The sequence below is a fragment of the Leptonychotes weddellii genome, chromosome 11, assembly GCF_054177405.1.
Source record: "Leptonychotes weddellii isolate Sample4059 chromosome 11, ASM5417740v2, whole genome shotgun sequence".
Lineage (NCBI taxonomy): Eukaryota > Metazoa > Chordata > Mammalia > Carnivora > Phocidae > Leptonychotes > Leptonychotes weddellii.
Genome location: NC_138379.1, coordinates 59,623,435 through 59,638,407, shown reverse-complemented (window position 1 = coordinate 59,638,407; position 14,973 = coordinate 59,623,435). Strand labels below are relative to the sequence as shown.

The 14,973-nt window shown below is 38.5% G+C and overlaps 1 protein-coding gene and 1 long non-coding RNA gene across 2 annotated transcripts in view; one reads left to right on the top strand and one right to left on the bottom strand.

The window, feature by feature from the left end:
• The window catches only part of TYR (tyrosinase), a 79,188-nt gene extending 69,404 nt beyond the window's left edge, over positions 1–9,784 (bottom strand). Inside the window, exons 1-2 of the mRNA XM_081799008.1 lie at positions 8,697–9,784; positions 4–186 (exon numbers count right to left, since the gene is read on the bottom strand). Coding sequence (XP_081655134.1) covers positions 4–186; positions 8,697–9,515 — 1,002 coding nt within the window. The 5' untranslated portion in view covers positions 9,516–9,784. The remainder of the gene's footprint in view (positions 1–3; positions 187–8,696) is intronic.
• LOC145716251 (uncharacterized) overlaps positions 6,528–14,973 on the top strand; it is a 57,092-nt gene continuing 48,646 nt past the window's right edge. The window contains exons 1-2 of the long non-coding RNA XR_014138809.1: positions 6,528–6,553; positions 8,603–8,728. This is a non-coding gene — a long non-coding RNA (uncharacterized LOC145716251). The remainder of the gene's footprint in view (positions 6,554–8,602; positions 8,729–14,973) is intronic.

Sequence of the window (14,973 nt, the reverse complement as noted above, 5' to 3'; positions counted from 1 at the left end):
AGCTTTATCCATGGAATCCGATTCATACTGGGTCAGACTTAGGCAGAATTCCACATCAGCGGAGGAGGGGAGTCTCGGGGTCCTGGCTTTGTCATGGTTTCCGGGATTGCGCAGTAGCGGTCCCTCCGGAGTTCCGTCGCATAAAACCTGCTGGCTGTTGTACTCCTCCAGGCGGGTGCAGATTATCTACACAAAAACCTTTACGTTAAAGGAGTTGTGACCGCCTCAACATCAAAGTGGGGAAGGCAGGGAGATTCACCGAGAATTCCATATTTTAAAGGAAATTGTTGAAGGAAGCAGCCTTCTGAGGGTTGCCGAATAAGCAGTGAAAGCTAAAATCTAGAACAGAATTCTCATCTTGTATCTACTTAAGAAAATGAGTCAAATTTCCTAGGCCTCATCGATCAAAGGAGGATAATAAAAATGACTTCATATAATTTTGTCAAATATTTATTTGATGAGAACATTAGCCTGACAAACATCTGTTAAACATCCATTGTGTGACTTTGCTAGTTGTCTGCCCACGAAGCTAGCCCTGGTCCCGAGTTTACGTCTGTGCCATCTCCTGTTTTCTCTCTCTACATATCTTCTCTTTTGGCTCTCACAAGTTTCATGGCTTACATGCCAACTACTTGGTGAGAACTCCCTAGTTCCTATCTCTAGTTCAAAACCACTCCTCTGAACTTTAAACCTGTATATCCATCTCTGACTTCCTATTTCAGTCTTACCTCCCATGCATCTCACATGTCACGTTTAAACTCCCCAAACTCTGTTCCTCTTCCCATATTTCCTATCACACCAAACGTCCTGCAGCTCAAACCTATGAGTCATCCTTTTTAAGCCAGAACTGGTGACTTTTCATTTGTATTTTATTCTCTTATGTCTTTCGCTTATGATTGAAATCATTAGCCAGTCTTGTCAATTGTACCTCCAGAATATAGCTTGAGTCTGGGCACCATTCTTCAATTTGTTTACAAATGATGCGATCTGACTGCTAAAGTCAGGTTGGCTACCCTTCTCTTAGCATTACTTGTGCTTCTCCCTGCCACGACTTTTTTCATGCCTAAGCATGCTCACTCCTTGCCATAGATCTGACATCTGACCTTGTCTTCAAGGCCAAGGCAATATCTTAGAAAAAACAGACGCTGTTAACTCTGACTTCGAAAGTAATTCAAAAGGATCTGACTCTAAATAGGAAGAATTTTGAGGAATTCTTCACTGAATTATTTTGCTTATAGTTTCATTTATAGGTAGGCAGAAGAATGAACTACAATAAAAATATTTCACTACAGAAGTCAAAAGGAGCTCTTTCAGTATAAATATAAAATAAAAATTGTAAAAGATTAAAAATATTACACCATAATTTAATAAGCAGATTTATCTTTATTTTTTGGTCTCGGTGCTATATAAATTAATTCATCTTAAAATCACTGATGCCTTAGATTCAGTGAGAGCAATGAACTAAGTAGCAAGATATCAATCCTAACCCAAAACAAGAAGTGCAGAGAACCACCCTGCCATGACTGACTGTTCATAACAGGCACATACTTCCACAGGAGGCCTGTGCCCACTGAGCAGATAACATCATTCTTTGTCAAATGTAGACTTCATTTACTTTAGACTCCCTTGATAAACAATCAGTATCACTTCCCTTAGAAAATGTGATCTCCACGAGGACAACTTTATTATTATTACTGTTCACCTAATCTAGAATAGAGGCTCAATCAATATTTGATGGATGAAAAACAAATCAATGGACGAACCAATGAATCTTCAACTACAAACATGTGTTCAGCAGACTTTTTAACTCGTCCTGTAATTGGTACCAACCTCTGCCCTGGAAGGTATTTTTTAAATGTATCATTTTTATTAAACATATATTGAGGCCCTATTCTGTTCCAGACCATCAGGAAGGCATCGCTGTGTACATTTTTTAAATTTCACACAACCACCTTGTAGGTTTATATGATTTTTCTTTCCTATTTTAATGATGAGGAAATGCAGTCTGAGTACGGAAGAATACAAAGGGCTAGTAGCATCTAAAACCCTGTATTATGATGAATACTTTTATGGGCAACAGGCAAGGCACATGGAACAATATTTTAAAAGTGAAAAGCCTTCCTGGTCACTTGTTTGCATCACAGTTAAAAATAATCAAGACAATCTTATCAGTCTCCTGCTACAGTGAGTTTGCCCTCTAGAGAAATGTAAAAGCAAATTCAATTATCATGAGATGGAACTGAATGAGCCATGCCCCCCAGGAATAGCTGGTACTATGTTCAACGAGAGACACGTAGAGAAGCTTTCAATTTTGGGTCACTAAGATATCACTTATGAATTGAAGCATTGTGTGTTGGAAAAGAACCGGATGTCAAATTCCGGTAGATGTGGGCGTCAGTTCCGGCCCTGCTACTTACATGCGATGTGTCAGTGAGCACATTATTTAGACTTGCTAAGTCTCAATTTTCTCAACTGTAATATGAAATCATATTAAATATAATAGGATATAATAAAAATATACTATTATGTAACACAGTAATGTATAATTCACATCTACTATATTAATAATAAAATAGAATAGTAATAGAAAGTAGCACAGTTTTTTTGCCCAGCAAATGTCGGTCTCCAGGTTTCTTCACACTTCACAACATTCCTCAATTCTTTTATCCACGCATAATTGAGAAATAGATCTGTTGGGTGACTTGTCTAAGGTCATCTGATGCTTAGAGCCAGGGCTAGAACATTAATACACAGTGCTGATTCCAAATGTATATATCCACTACATTTATTACTGCCTGTAAATGGCTTAGGAATGGTTGAATAAAGCTAACCTATCTTTTGCCTTGAATATAGTATGTTGGATTCCTTTATCATGTCGATTAACTAGACATCACGACAGGTACATAAACGAAATCATTTCATTCCTGTTGGAATAATAAACCATCTCAGGACAGTTTCGAAAGATCCTACTGCCTCAAAAACTCCTATAGCAGACTCCTTTAAATTAGAGAGGTTTGAATGGAACTATTTTTGCTGAAATGCCAACTGCCAAGTGACTAAGTGTTCAGATGACTGGATGTATTAGTAACAAGGAGGAAATCTACCCTGGTTCCAGAAATAATTTGAAAAACTTAGTTCCAAGTGATCATGTTTGTATTTGTTACAGAAGGAGAGTCAGGAAGGAGAAATCGTTAAACACAATGGTTAGGATCATGGAGCTGAGAGTCAGACATGATTTCTAGTATTGACTATTATTAAATACATGACCTTGGGCAAATTACTTAAGCTCTCTGAGTATTAAGTTTTTCATCTGTACATGGGTATTATAAAAGCTTTTAATGAAGGATCAAATAATTTAACATATGCAAAGCACTTAGTATACAGTTTCAGGTATAGAGTGTTTAATAATAATTGCTTTTGGGGCGCCTGGGTGGCTCAGTTGGTTGAGTGTCTGACTTGATTTCTGCTCAGGTGATGATCTCGTGGTTGTGGGATCAAGCTCAGCGGGGAGTCTGCTTGAGATTCTCTCTCTGCTCTCCCTCTATCCCTAGCCCCCCCAAATAAATCTTTTTTAAAAAATGACATATAAGCCCATTGGGCAAGCCACCAAATTGTAATAACAAACATTGATATGTCATATAAAGATATGTTATAGTAATAATTTCCACACATGGAACTCAAAGAATATGTCAGATACTAAACCAGTCATTTTACATTAACAGATTCCATTGAATCCCTCCACAATAATGCTTTAAGATATATTATTCTAATTTTAAAGGAAAAGGTCCCAGAATAAGTAACTTGTCCAGTATCTTGAAGTGAAGGAAGTTACAAAAGTCCACTGAAACTCGTGTTTCTGTGATTCAAAAGATTATACCTTCCACTACATTATTCTGCTTTCCATTGCATTTAGTGCTTTCATTAACACAGAAAACAAGCATATATAATAACTGCACCCCATTTTTTTCTGTTGAGATAAACCAAAGGTCAAAGACTCTAAATAATTTGTTCACTATCATCTGGTAAGTGGCAGAGGTCCTATGATGAGGAAGTTCTTCTTTTTCTATTTGAACACTGGTGATTTATAACATATCATGGGGGGAAAAAACAAGTGTCCCAAGTCAAATGAAAAAAGAGAGATAGAAAGAAGAAAGATGTATTAATTGAGGTGAAGCTAGATGGTGTTCTCTTAAACTTAAGTAAATAGCAACAAACTACCAGTTATTAGAAGCTGTCAGGAGCAAAGATTCTATTAGGGCATTAGAGATTTATTTGTGGGAAAAAAAAAAAAAAGTAAACCATATGACATTCCACAGAATCTTTTCCATAAAGAAAAAAAAGAAGCTGTTATTTCACTGAGCTGTTGCCATGGTTACCTAAAACCCATGACTCTCTGCTGAAATGTGACTTTTTTCTTTTTTCTTCCCACTGTTCGCTTCCATGTGATATGCTTTTCACCTGATGAGTGAATTCCCTGGCCACATTTCAGTCATGGCTATCATCTGGGAATGTTTATTTCTCTTTATTTTGATCCATCATGAGAGCTACCCTGATCTACCTTTGCTTTTTATGGCTGGTCTATCAGCTGCTTGCATAACATTGGATCTAATTGTGTTGAGCACAGGTATTTGTACTTTAGTGTTATTAAGGACCCCCATCTCCAAAAATGTTGGACTGTTTTAATTGATGACAAACACGCTTCTACATTAAAAGCTCTTGGCATTAAAGAACTAAATGAAAAAAATATATACAAAAAAGACATGCATTCTGAATATGAGAAAAATAGTTTTCTAAACATACTAACACTGATTTACATATTATTTTATTTAATAGAAAACCCTATCAGTGAATATTATTAATCTCACTTAAATAACACTCAGATATGTTGTAACTTGCTTTATTTTCTCTATTGTATATTCTTTTTTCCTTTTTGCTGCATAAACATACATATGTAGAAGCCCAGAGAGAACTACATAAAATGTTTTATTCTACGTGTTCAGTGAGTCACTGCTTATTTTGCATTGTTGTGTCCTTGGCCTTGGGGATCCAGTGCTATAAAGAAATATGGTCTAAGGTTCTAGAAATCCAGGCATGCGGAGTTTAATTTTTGATATATGTTATTATTAGAGCTAACATTTCTATGATTTTTAGTTTTGTTCAATTCAGCATATGTTTATAAAGCCCATTATATGCATATATCATGGTTCTGAGCTCTGTGGATAAAAAAATAAATTAGAAATGGTCTCTTCCTTGAAGAAGCTGACAGTCTGATAGACAAAAACAGGTTTGAAAACAATGACATGTACTGAAGAGTTATAGGTGCCATCATATAAATCTGTACAAAGCTCAAAGGGGTGAGGGTCAATTCTATCTGAGTAAGGGATGTGCATCAGTAAGAGTCTAATGGAATATTTTTATTAACATAAATGAAAAGGACTACATCAGAATGTCTGTCCCAGTTGTCTATGCAACTGAATTTTAAGGGAGTCCAAGTGGCTACAAGTCAAATTTTATATCCATAAATTAGTGACTTAATTGATCTCTTCTGAGCCTAAATGGCTCCATATTAACAGAGAAACAACATTGGAGTCAGAAGCACCGGGTTTCAGTCCTCAGCTGTGTGACCTTGGACAAATCATACCTTTTTGGGGCCTCTATCTTCTTTTATAAAATAAGGGCACTACACCACACACCACTGAGTGTCTCTTAGCTCACAGTTAATAAATGCTATGAATTTCTAAAACCTCTATTTTTGCGTTGTAAAACATATCTGACACTGAGGAAGAAATGGAGGCTTGGCATTCAAAGAGCTAGCAGTCTAGCTAATTTCGAAGGTCTCTGTGAGTTCACTGAGTCGGGAAGCTATTTGATTCTCCCTTCACAGAGAGCAGCTCACTTCTCGATTTGAGTGTACAATTAGGAGAAAACATTTAAACTAGGGGTGTGTTTATTACAGAACCTGAGTTTATAAAGTGAAATAGATACCAAAACAACTTCCAGATTCATTAAATCGGTGATTCTCAATGCTGACTTCACATTAGAATCACAAAGGAAGGTTTCATTTATTTATTTTTAAAGATTTTTTTTTCTTTATTTTAGAGAGAGAGAGGAAGCATGAGCAGGAGGGGCAGAGGGAGAGGGAGAGAGAATCTCAAGCAGACTCCATGCTGAGCGTGGAGCTTGATGTGGGCCTGGATCTCACGACCTGAGCTGAAACCAAGAGTCAGACACTTAACCGACTGAGCCACCCAGGTGCCGCACAAGAGCCACCCAGGCGTCCCACAACAGAAGGTTTTAAAAATGCAGATGCCTGGGGACGCCTGCGTGGCTCAGTCGTTTGGACACCAGACTCTTGGTTTTGGCTAGGGTCATGATCTCAGGGTTGTGGGATGGAGCCCCATATGGGGAGTCTGCTTGAGGATTCTCTTGCTCTATCTCCCTCTGCCCCCCTCCCCCCAAAATAAATAAATAAATCTTTTAAAAAATGTTTAAAAATGCAGATGCCTGGACTTTCCAGTGGACCACCTGAAGAGGATTTTCCAGCAGGAATTAGGTGGGTGGATCCATGCAATTTTCTTTAAGCTCCGTAAGTGGTTTAGATACTAAGAACTACTGAATTAAATGTATATAAACAACTGATCTTCGTTTTTAAAGGACAGTAACCAGAAATGGAAACAGCAACTGTCACCTCACACAGTGACACCACTCACAGTAGGCAGATACAAATTCTTTTTCATTTCCCCTTTTTTATTTAAACTATCATTTGCTTGTTTTTCTTCAATGGTCTTTGTTCACTCTGTTTCTGAATTTGATTTTTAACACCAATTACTACACAGCAGTTTAATCATTGAATAATATGGAACCTAATGACATAATTTCAGTCCAGTGTTTACCCACTAGACCCCAAAAGATTTATTTAGAAATAAAATTGGCCACAATCATAAAAAAAAGAGGGGATGGGGAGGGACTTTCCCCTCAATAAATGATTAGAAAAAAAATGCACATATAATTCTAATCATACCAACTAGCATATATCTCATGTAATCAAATATCAATTAGCATCTGTCTATTAAGCTTCCGTGTGGATGTTGTAACATTTTTGGTAATTTAGGTAAGCCACCAGGCTTTCTGGGTCAAGTGAGGCTAGGCTGTACAGTTAAGGAAAGCATTATAATGGACTGAAAATCCCTGTCCTCGCTTAACAGTATTTTAAGCAGTAACAGAGGATGAGAGAACTAGATGAGAGTTTTGCACTTTATAGATTAAGGTAGGAGGTCTGAAATCTTATTGAAATAGATTTTTTTTTTCAAGCTCATCTTTTCCAGCCTTTCCTGCATAAATACACTCATTCTTCTTGGTAAATAGCTGACATTAGTGATACCAGATATGACACTATGACCATTTTTAAATGAGCTTCAATAGGCGCCATTTGGAAGGTGTGTGAACTTAGTGGGGAGGGTAGGAAGCCGTTCACACTCCAAACCTGCAGAGCGCAAGACGCGAATGCCAGATTCTTCCCATTCCATTTAAACATTGGGCTTCGTTCCATAAAGCACTACTAGTCAAAAGTGCTGTATTAGAAATGTCTGGAATACAGACAGAAAAACATTTCTTCCTCCTTATGGTTTTAAAATGATAAATTATTAAAAGCATATTTCTTTGGTCACATTTTGCCCCTAATCCAGAGTGAAAAATTCAGCATAGGAGAAATAGAAATTAAATTTCAGAATTGCAATCCCTTATCTTGTACCTCTAAAGTTTGCACATATTTAGAAAAAAAGCTAATTTCTTCTGCAGCCTAATGAAAAAAGATGAGACAGAGTAAGCCAGATTCTTTGGCTGAAGACATCATAGCAGTCATGTCCTTGGGAATAGTATAGGCCGTCAGGCAGCCAAGCCTGACCTGTCTCTGCTAGTTCCTAGTGATCCTGTGATCTTGTACAGGTTATCTTTATAGCTCATGTTTTAAACCTTAGCAAGGTGAAGGGTTAGCAAAAGTATTAACTGAGTTAACTACACAGAAACACTTGCAACAAGGCTTCACACAGGCTAAATGCTCAATGTAAATTCGCTGTTTTCATTATTTACCTATTTGGGCCCCAGGGTCATGATACATATTTTTTAAAAAGATTTATTCTCACTAATATTCCCCAAATTTCCCTGATGATAATAATCACCATAGACATTTAGTAAGTGATGCCTTCCCAAGGACCCCACCCCCAACCCTGCTGAAGTTCTGATCAATGGGTCTAAGGGTTAGGACCAGGGATTTGTAATTTGTACACTGCATGAATTTTTTGTGAAGAAAATTTCAGAAACACTGACCTAGATCATTAACTTAATCATCTAAATATTCATTCATCCATTCATTCAACAAATACTTAATGAGCCCTTACCACTTCCCAGGCACCATCCTAGGTGCTGAGAGATACAGTGATGAACCAGATGCTCTTTATTTATTAGAGTGTAGGAACCTGGTAGAAGATATTAGACAAATAAACACACAAATACTTATGTAATTACAATTGTGAAGTATGCTATAAAGGAAAAATACAAGGTATGCTGAGGACTTTTAATAGGGGATCTTTTCTACTCTTGGCAGGAGAGATGGGGAGGGAGGTGTATGAAGACCTGCCTGAAGAAGCAATTGCTAAGGTTCTTTTAGGCTCTGATATTGGATGTCCAGGACTCCTTACCTGCCACGAGGAGAAGAAGGATGCGGGGCTGAGTAAGTTAGGGTTTGCTGGGTTGCGCCCTCCCATGTACTCATCCGTGCAAATGTCACAGCTTTTAGCATCTCGCCAATCCCAATATGGAATAGTGAAGTTCTCATCCCCGGTCAGCTTCTGGATTTCTTGTTCCCACAGCAGCAAGAAGAGTCTGTGCCAAGGCAGGAAACCTGGGGCTTCATGAGCAAAATCAATGTCTCTCCAGACTTGAGACCCTCCAAGCAGTGTGTCCCTTGACACATAATAATGCATCCAGACAAAGAGGTCATAAATGTTGATGTCATTAAACTTGGGGTTTGATCCATTATTCATTTGGCCATAGGTGCCTGTGGGGATGACATAGTCTGGACTGGTGGTATGCTTCGCTAAAGTAAGGTAGGCAAGAAATTTGTTCTTCTCTGGGACACTCAGATCAAAGATGTTTTTTCTCACCAAAAGTCGCTTCTCTGTGCAGTTTGGTCCCCAAAAGCCAAACCTGCAATTTCCACAGTTGAATCCCATGAAGTTGCCAAAGCACTGGCAGGTCCTATTGTAAAAGACCAAGGGCCAAGACTCCCGGTCATCCACCCCTGTGAAGGGGAATTGAGGCCCGAGGGGGGCATTGGACAGAACGATGTCCTGACAGGCACCCCTGCCAGAAAGCTGGCCACAGGGACTCCCGTCACCCCTCCACGGTGGGCAGCATTCCTTCTCCATCAGGCTCTTGGAGGAGGCACAGGCTCGAGGGAAATGACCAGTGGAGGTCTGGAAACTCCACAGCAGACAGTACAAAGCAGCCAGGAGCATTCTTCCTCTAGTCCTCACGGATCTGCTTGAGCCAGTTAATTGAGCCACGCACTTCTCTTTCCAGCTACCCCTACAGTGACTATCACATGTTTTGGCTAAGACCTATATAATACCAGTCCTACCTCCAGCATCAAACACTCTCAGGCTTTATCTTAAGCTTTCATCTTCTGAAAACCACATGACTAACTTGTCTTTGGAGTTGGCATGAATCCCACCAGTGGGACAGGCCTATGTTAAAGTGAGAAACACTATTCACCATTAATAGTTTAATTCACATGGTAATAATAATGATAATAATAATAATAATGCCTGATCTAAGGAAATGTAGTTAGTTGACTAGGAGATTAATGATGATTTGAATTGGAAAATAGGAGGTAGTGTCAGGAATAGAGCTTCTCTTATTAAGAGAGTTTAGGCAATGTTAGAGATTACGGGTGCAAAATAGTTGTTTCTGAGACCATAAGTAGGCCACAGAATTTGCAGAATTCAGCTTTGCAGAAAGAGATACTTTTCAGAGCCTAGAGATTATATCTTATCTCTAGTTATATTACAGCTTATTTATTTCATACGAAGTATCTGAAGAAAAAGAAATCTTTCTGCTATGTCTCCCTGATTATCTTGATGCAGTTGACTAGTTGCTAGCAATCTAACCATTTATTTTCTGATTATTCCTACGGATGGGATAGGTGGGTGGTCTGCTTTATTGTGGAGACTTTTACTAGCTAATATCCCAAAGGAAACTCTTTTTATTTAAATGCTATAGCCACGCTGTTTCACCCATAAGTTCTAGAAATCAGAAATTGTTTTGAAATTTTGTCTACCATAGGGTCTTATAAAAGAATTCTCAATTTAGGGTGTGAATGAATAGCTTCACTATGTTTATTCAGCAGATATTTATTGATCATCTACATTCAGGAACTCTTTCTCTGTGTATAGTAAAGCTAGATAAATTGAAATGAATGGATAAAGATCTAATTCTACCACTTATGCTAGTTTTCAAATGAGCAGTATAGATATTATGTACATCAGACTTTTAATGGAGGGGACATCTTTGTGAACTGAGGATACTGAAAAGGATTGCATAGTTTTGGATAATAGTATTCAAATTTTACTAACCTTTCAGTAACCTTGAATAAAACCTTAGCAGTGGCTGTAAGTTGGAAAGACAAAGAGACTGGAGATAATCCTTCAGGCAGGGAGAAACTACAGAGGCAGAGCTGGAGAACTGGATTCAGGTAGGCTTCCCACACTAGCAGAAATGAAACCCAGGACCAGTCCACGAAGGGGCCTAAAAACTAAGTAGTTTAAACTAGGGTGAGTTGGGGCGCCTGGGTGGCTCAGATGGTTAAGCATCTGCCTTCGGCACAGGTCATGATCCCAGGATCCTGGGATCGAGTCCCTAATCTAGTCCCGCTGAGCAGGGAGCCTGCTTCTCCCTCTGCCTCTCTCTCTCTCTCTCTGTGTGTCTCTTATGAATAAAAAAAAAAAAATCTTTAAACTAGGGTGAGTTGAAGAATTAGAGGATGAGAGTAGTCAAACCACAGTTGTCCCTGTGAGATTTCCTTCTTTATCCTGTTCCATACGTGAAGTAGGGTGGTCCCCCTACAATACAGAACAATCGAGCACAAGGGAAAGCTCCGAAGAAGGCAGCCGTGTCTGGTCCCCGAGCTGCGGGGTTCTGGGGAAGACCATCACTTTCCACGTGACATCGCAGTGTCCGCCTCTGCTTTCTTCCCCTTTCTGCTGGAGTTTGTCTCATTATTTAGAAAAACATCAAGGTGCCTCCATATCCCTCTCTTGGGACTCAAAAGCAGCCTTTTTAGGTGGAAGGAGCAGTGTGTGGGTGAAGAGGAAGAGAAGAGTAAGTTTCCATGGAAATGCTGCCTTTGGCTGGGATCAGGAAGTCATCACATGATCTCCACAAGGAGGCTTAATCTTTTTTCTTCCTCCTTTCAGAGCCACCAAGAGATTAACACAGGGCTTCTTGCTCCTGGGGAGTCTTGGTTCTGTATTACTTATAACCACATGTGGCCTTTTCTAATTCTATTCCATCTACTTGCAGACAGAATTCAACTTCTAATGTTCAATTTAATTAAGAATTTTGCTTTACACTTGCCCCCCTATCAGGCTTCCCAGTGAATAACTTATAAAGCCTTCACTCCGCTGGACTTCTGTGTCTATTCTCCCAGGTCTGTTTTTTTATAGCCTTCCAAGCATGCTTAGATGAATGGCAAAAATGAACTTTGTCCTCTTAATTGCCTTCACAAAAGTGATTTCTTTAACTTGACAGACCTCTTTATTACTCTTAAATATAGAACACTATCTACGCTGGCCCACATGTATAACAGTCTTATTGTTGAAGCAAACTTCCTACATAGTAAACCCCATTTAAACTGGTTCTTCCCTGACCTCTAGATGTACATTCTCTAGGTGTCTCTAGTTTATAGAATTATAGAGTATCCTATCCTATTCTAAGAGATTCTTGTATGAGTTAACACCTAAGCTAATGCAATACTCTATTAGCCAGAATTAGAACTTAGTAAATACCCTGCAAATATTTATTGACTATCAGTTATCAGGCATATGCTGAGAGATAGGGATGTTACGGTAAACACAACAGAAAGGTTTCTACCCTCATAAAGTATATAGTCTATTAAAATAACATTTTAATTTTAGTAATTTTAAATAACATTTATAACCGTATTTTAATTTTTTTTTCCTGGTTAAATGACTTTTAAAGCTACTATAAAAGAAAAAAAGAGCTACTAGGGAAGATGGCAGGGGGACCTATCTAGCCATGAAGCATAGTCAAGGAAGGTTTTCTGGAAGAAGTTACATTACAAGTGACATCTGAAAGATTAGAAGTCTGTTTGGTGAAAAGGACAACTGGATGTGAGTGCATCCCAGGCAGAGGGAATATTACAAGCAAAGGCTCCAAAGTGGAAGGAGCATAGCACGTTCAAGGATCCTAAAGACAATTAAAGTAGCTATAACCCCAAAGACTGTGGAGATGCGATATAAGTATGGAGGTGTACATAAGGATGAGATCATAGTCCTTGATGGATTTGAACAAGAGTTGTGATGTTCTCACACATGAATTGAAAACATTTCACTGAAGCTGCTGAGATGACAACAGACATGGGGATGGGAGAAAGACTAAATCTAGAAATCACCGTTAGCGATTATTGGAGTAACTTGGGCAAGAAATTTGGCTTGGGACCAGAGTGATGATCCCTGACAAGGACAGAGTGAATGGATTTGAAAGATATAGGGGTGACGAATTCAAAAGGAGTGAGAGGTGAAGAGGAAAGAGATTTTGGGCTGACGTCTAGGTTTCTAGCTTGTGTCATTAACTAAAATGAGGAAAGATTGAGGGTAAAATGTTTGTGGAAATTGAGTATGGGTTCAATTTTAGACATGCTGAATTTGAGACTTTAAGGCCTAATCTAGTCATAAACAATTGTCCTCTGGTTCCTGGTGTTTGCACTGATCATTCACCCACTCGTTGGTTTTGGCCAGTCAACTTTGCTCTTTTCCCTTACTCTGATCATTTGTCTTTGCTCATTTATTTGATGATAGTTTGAACCCTCTTCCCCAGCTTCGTTTTTTAGCCTACCTTCTCTCAGTTTTAATAGGAGCTATTATTTATTGAATATAAGTAACATAATGAGCTCAATTTGAATATTTACCATTTCAAAAATAAATTTTACTATGGAAATAGTTAAATATACTCAAACCAGAAAAAAAATAATATAATTAATTAGCATGACCCATCATCACACTTTAACCTCCCTCATCTTTCTGTAGGCATTGTTTCTTCTGTCCCACCAACATAAAAAGAAAAAAACTTCTTTAATATTTTAAAATAAATGTCAGATAACATAGATTCTCTGTAATGTCTCAGTATACACAGATAACAATTAAGGATTTAAAAATATAACTACAATACTAGTATAACATCTCAGACAAAAAGAAAGAACAATAATTCCTTAATATCATCTGATTTCAAGTCTATGCTCAATCTACTTTAATCATCTTAAACATATTTTTCTGAAGATCCAAACAAGATCTATATATTGCTTTTGGTTAACATATTTCTTGTTTTTAAAAATCTATGTTTCTTGGGCACCTGGGTGGCTCAGTTGGTTAAGTGTCTGCCTTCGGCTCAGGTCATGATCCCAGGGTCCTGGGATCGAGCCCCGCATTGGGCTCCCTGCTCAGTGGGAGGCCTGCTTCTCCCTCTCCCACTCCCCCTGCTTGTGTTCCCTCTCTCGCTGTGTCTCTCTCTGTCAAATAAATAAATAAAACCTTAAAAAAAAAAAAACAACTACATTTCTCATCTTTTCTTTAAAAAAGGTTTTTATATATTTATTTGAGAGAGAAAAAGAGAGAGAGAGGGAGACAGGGACAAGCAGACTCCATGCTGAGTGCAGAGCCTGATGTAGGGCTCAATCTTATGATCCTGAGATCACGACCTGAGCCGAAATCAAGAGTCCCACCCTTAATCGACTGAGCCACCCAGGCGCCCTCTCATCTTTTTTTTTTTTTAATGAAACTTACTTATGGAAGAAACTGGATTTTGTTCAGTAGAATTATCCACTCTTCAAGGATGACTAGTTTTGTCCTTGTAGTATCATCTAACACATTTCTTTATCCTGTATTTTCTATCACCTCATGGATTTTCAATAATAACCTCTTGGATTTTCTATAATTAGGGAATTCGATTTAGAGATTTGATTAGGTTCAGGATCAATTTTGTTATTGTTTTTGTTAAGAATTTCTTCACAGGTGTTGTCATGTACTACTTTTTCAAAGACATCAGAGGAACATGTTGTCTGCTTTTTTGCACTCTTAGTTTTGTTTGTTTTTTTTTTTTAGATTTTTTAAATTTATTTATTTGAGAAAGAGAGCACAGAGGGAGAGTGAGAGGGAGAAGCAGACTTCCCACTGAGTGGAGAGCCCGATGTGGGGCTCGACTCTAGGACCCTGAGATCGTGACCCGAGCCGAAGGCAGATGCTTAACCCACTGAGACACCCAGGCACTCCAATCTTAGTTTTACAAATTGAACAGTAGTTTGAGGTGATGTCAGACCGTCATGTCTATTATATAGTTCTCTGACAAACTTTTACCTCATAATTTTATCATTCATTGACAATAAATTCCTATATCCATTATTTTAGTAAAGGTTAAGAGAATAGTGGGTGCCTGGGTGGCTCAGTTGTTAAGCGTCTGCCTTCGGCTCAGGTCATGATCCCAGGGTCCTGGGATCAAGTGCCACATTGGGCTCCCTGCTCGGCGGGGAGCCTGCTTCTCCCTCTCCCACTCCCCCTGCTTGTGTTCCTGCTCTCACTATCTCTCTCTGTCAAATAAATAAAATCTTAAAAAAAAAAGATTATGAAAATAGTGAATTTTGTAATTCTATTTGCATTTATTAACTGTGATTCTTTTGAAAGAATA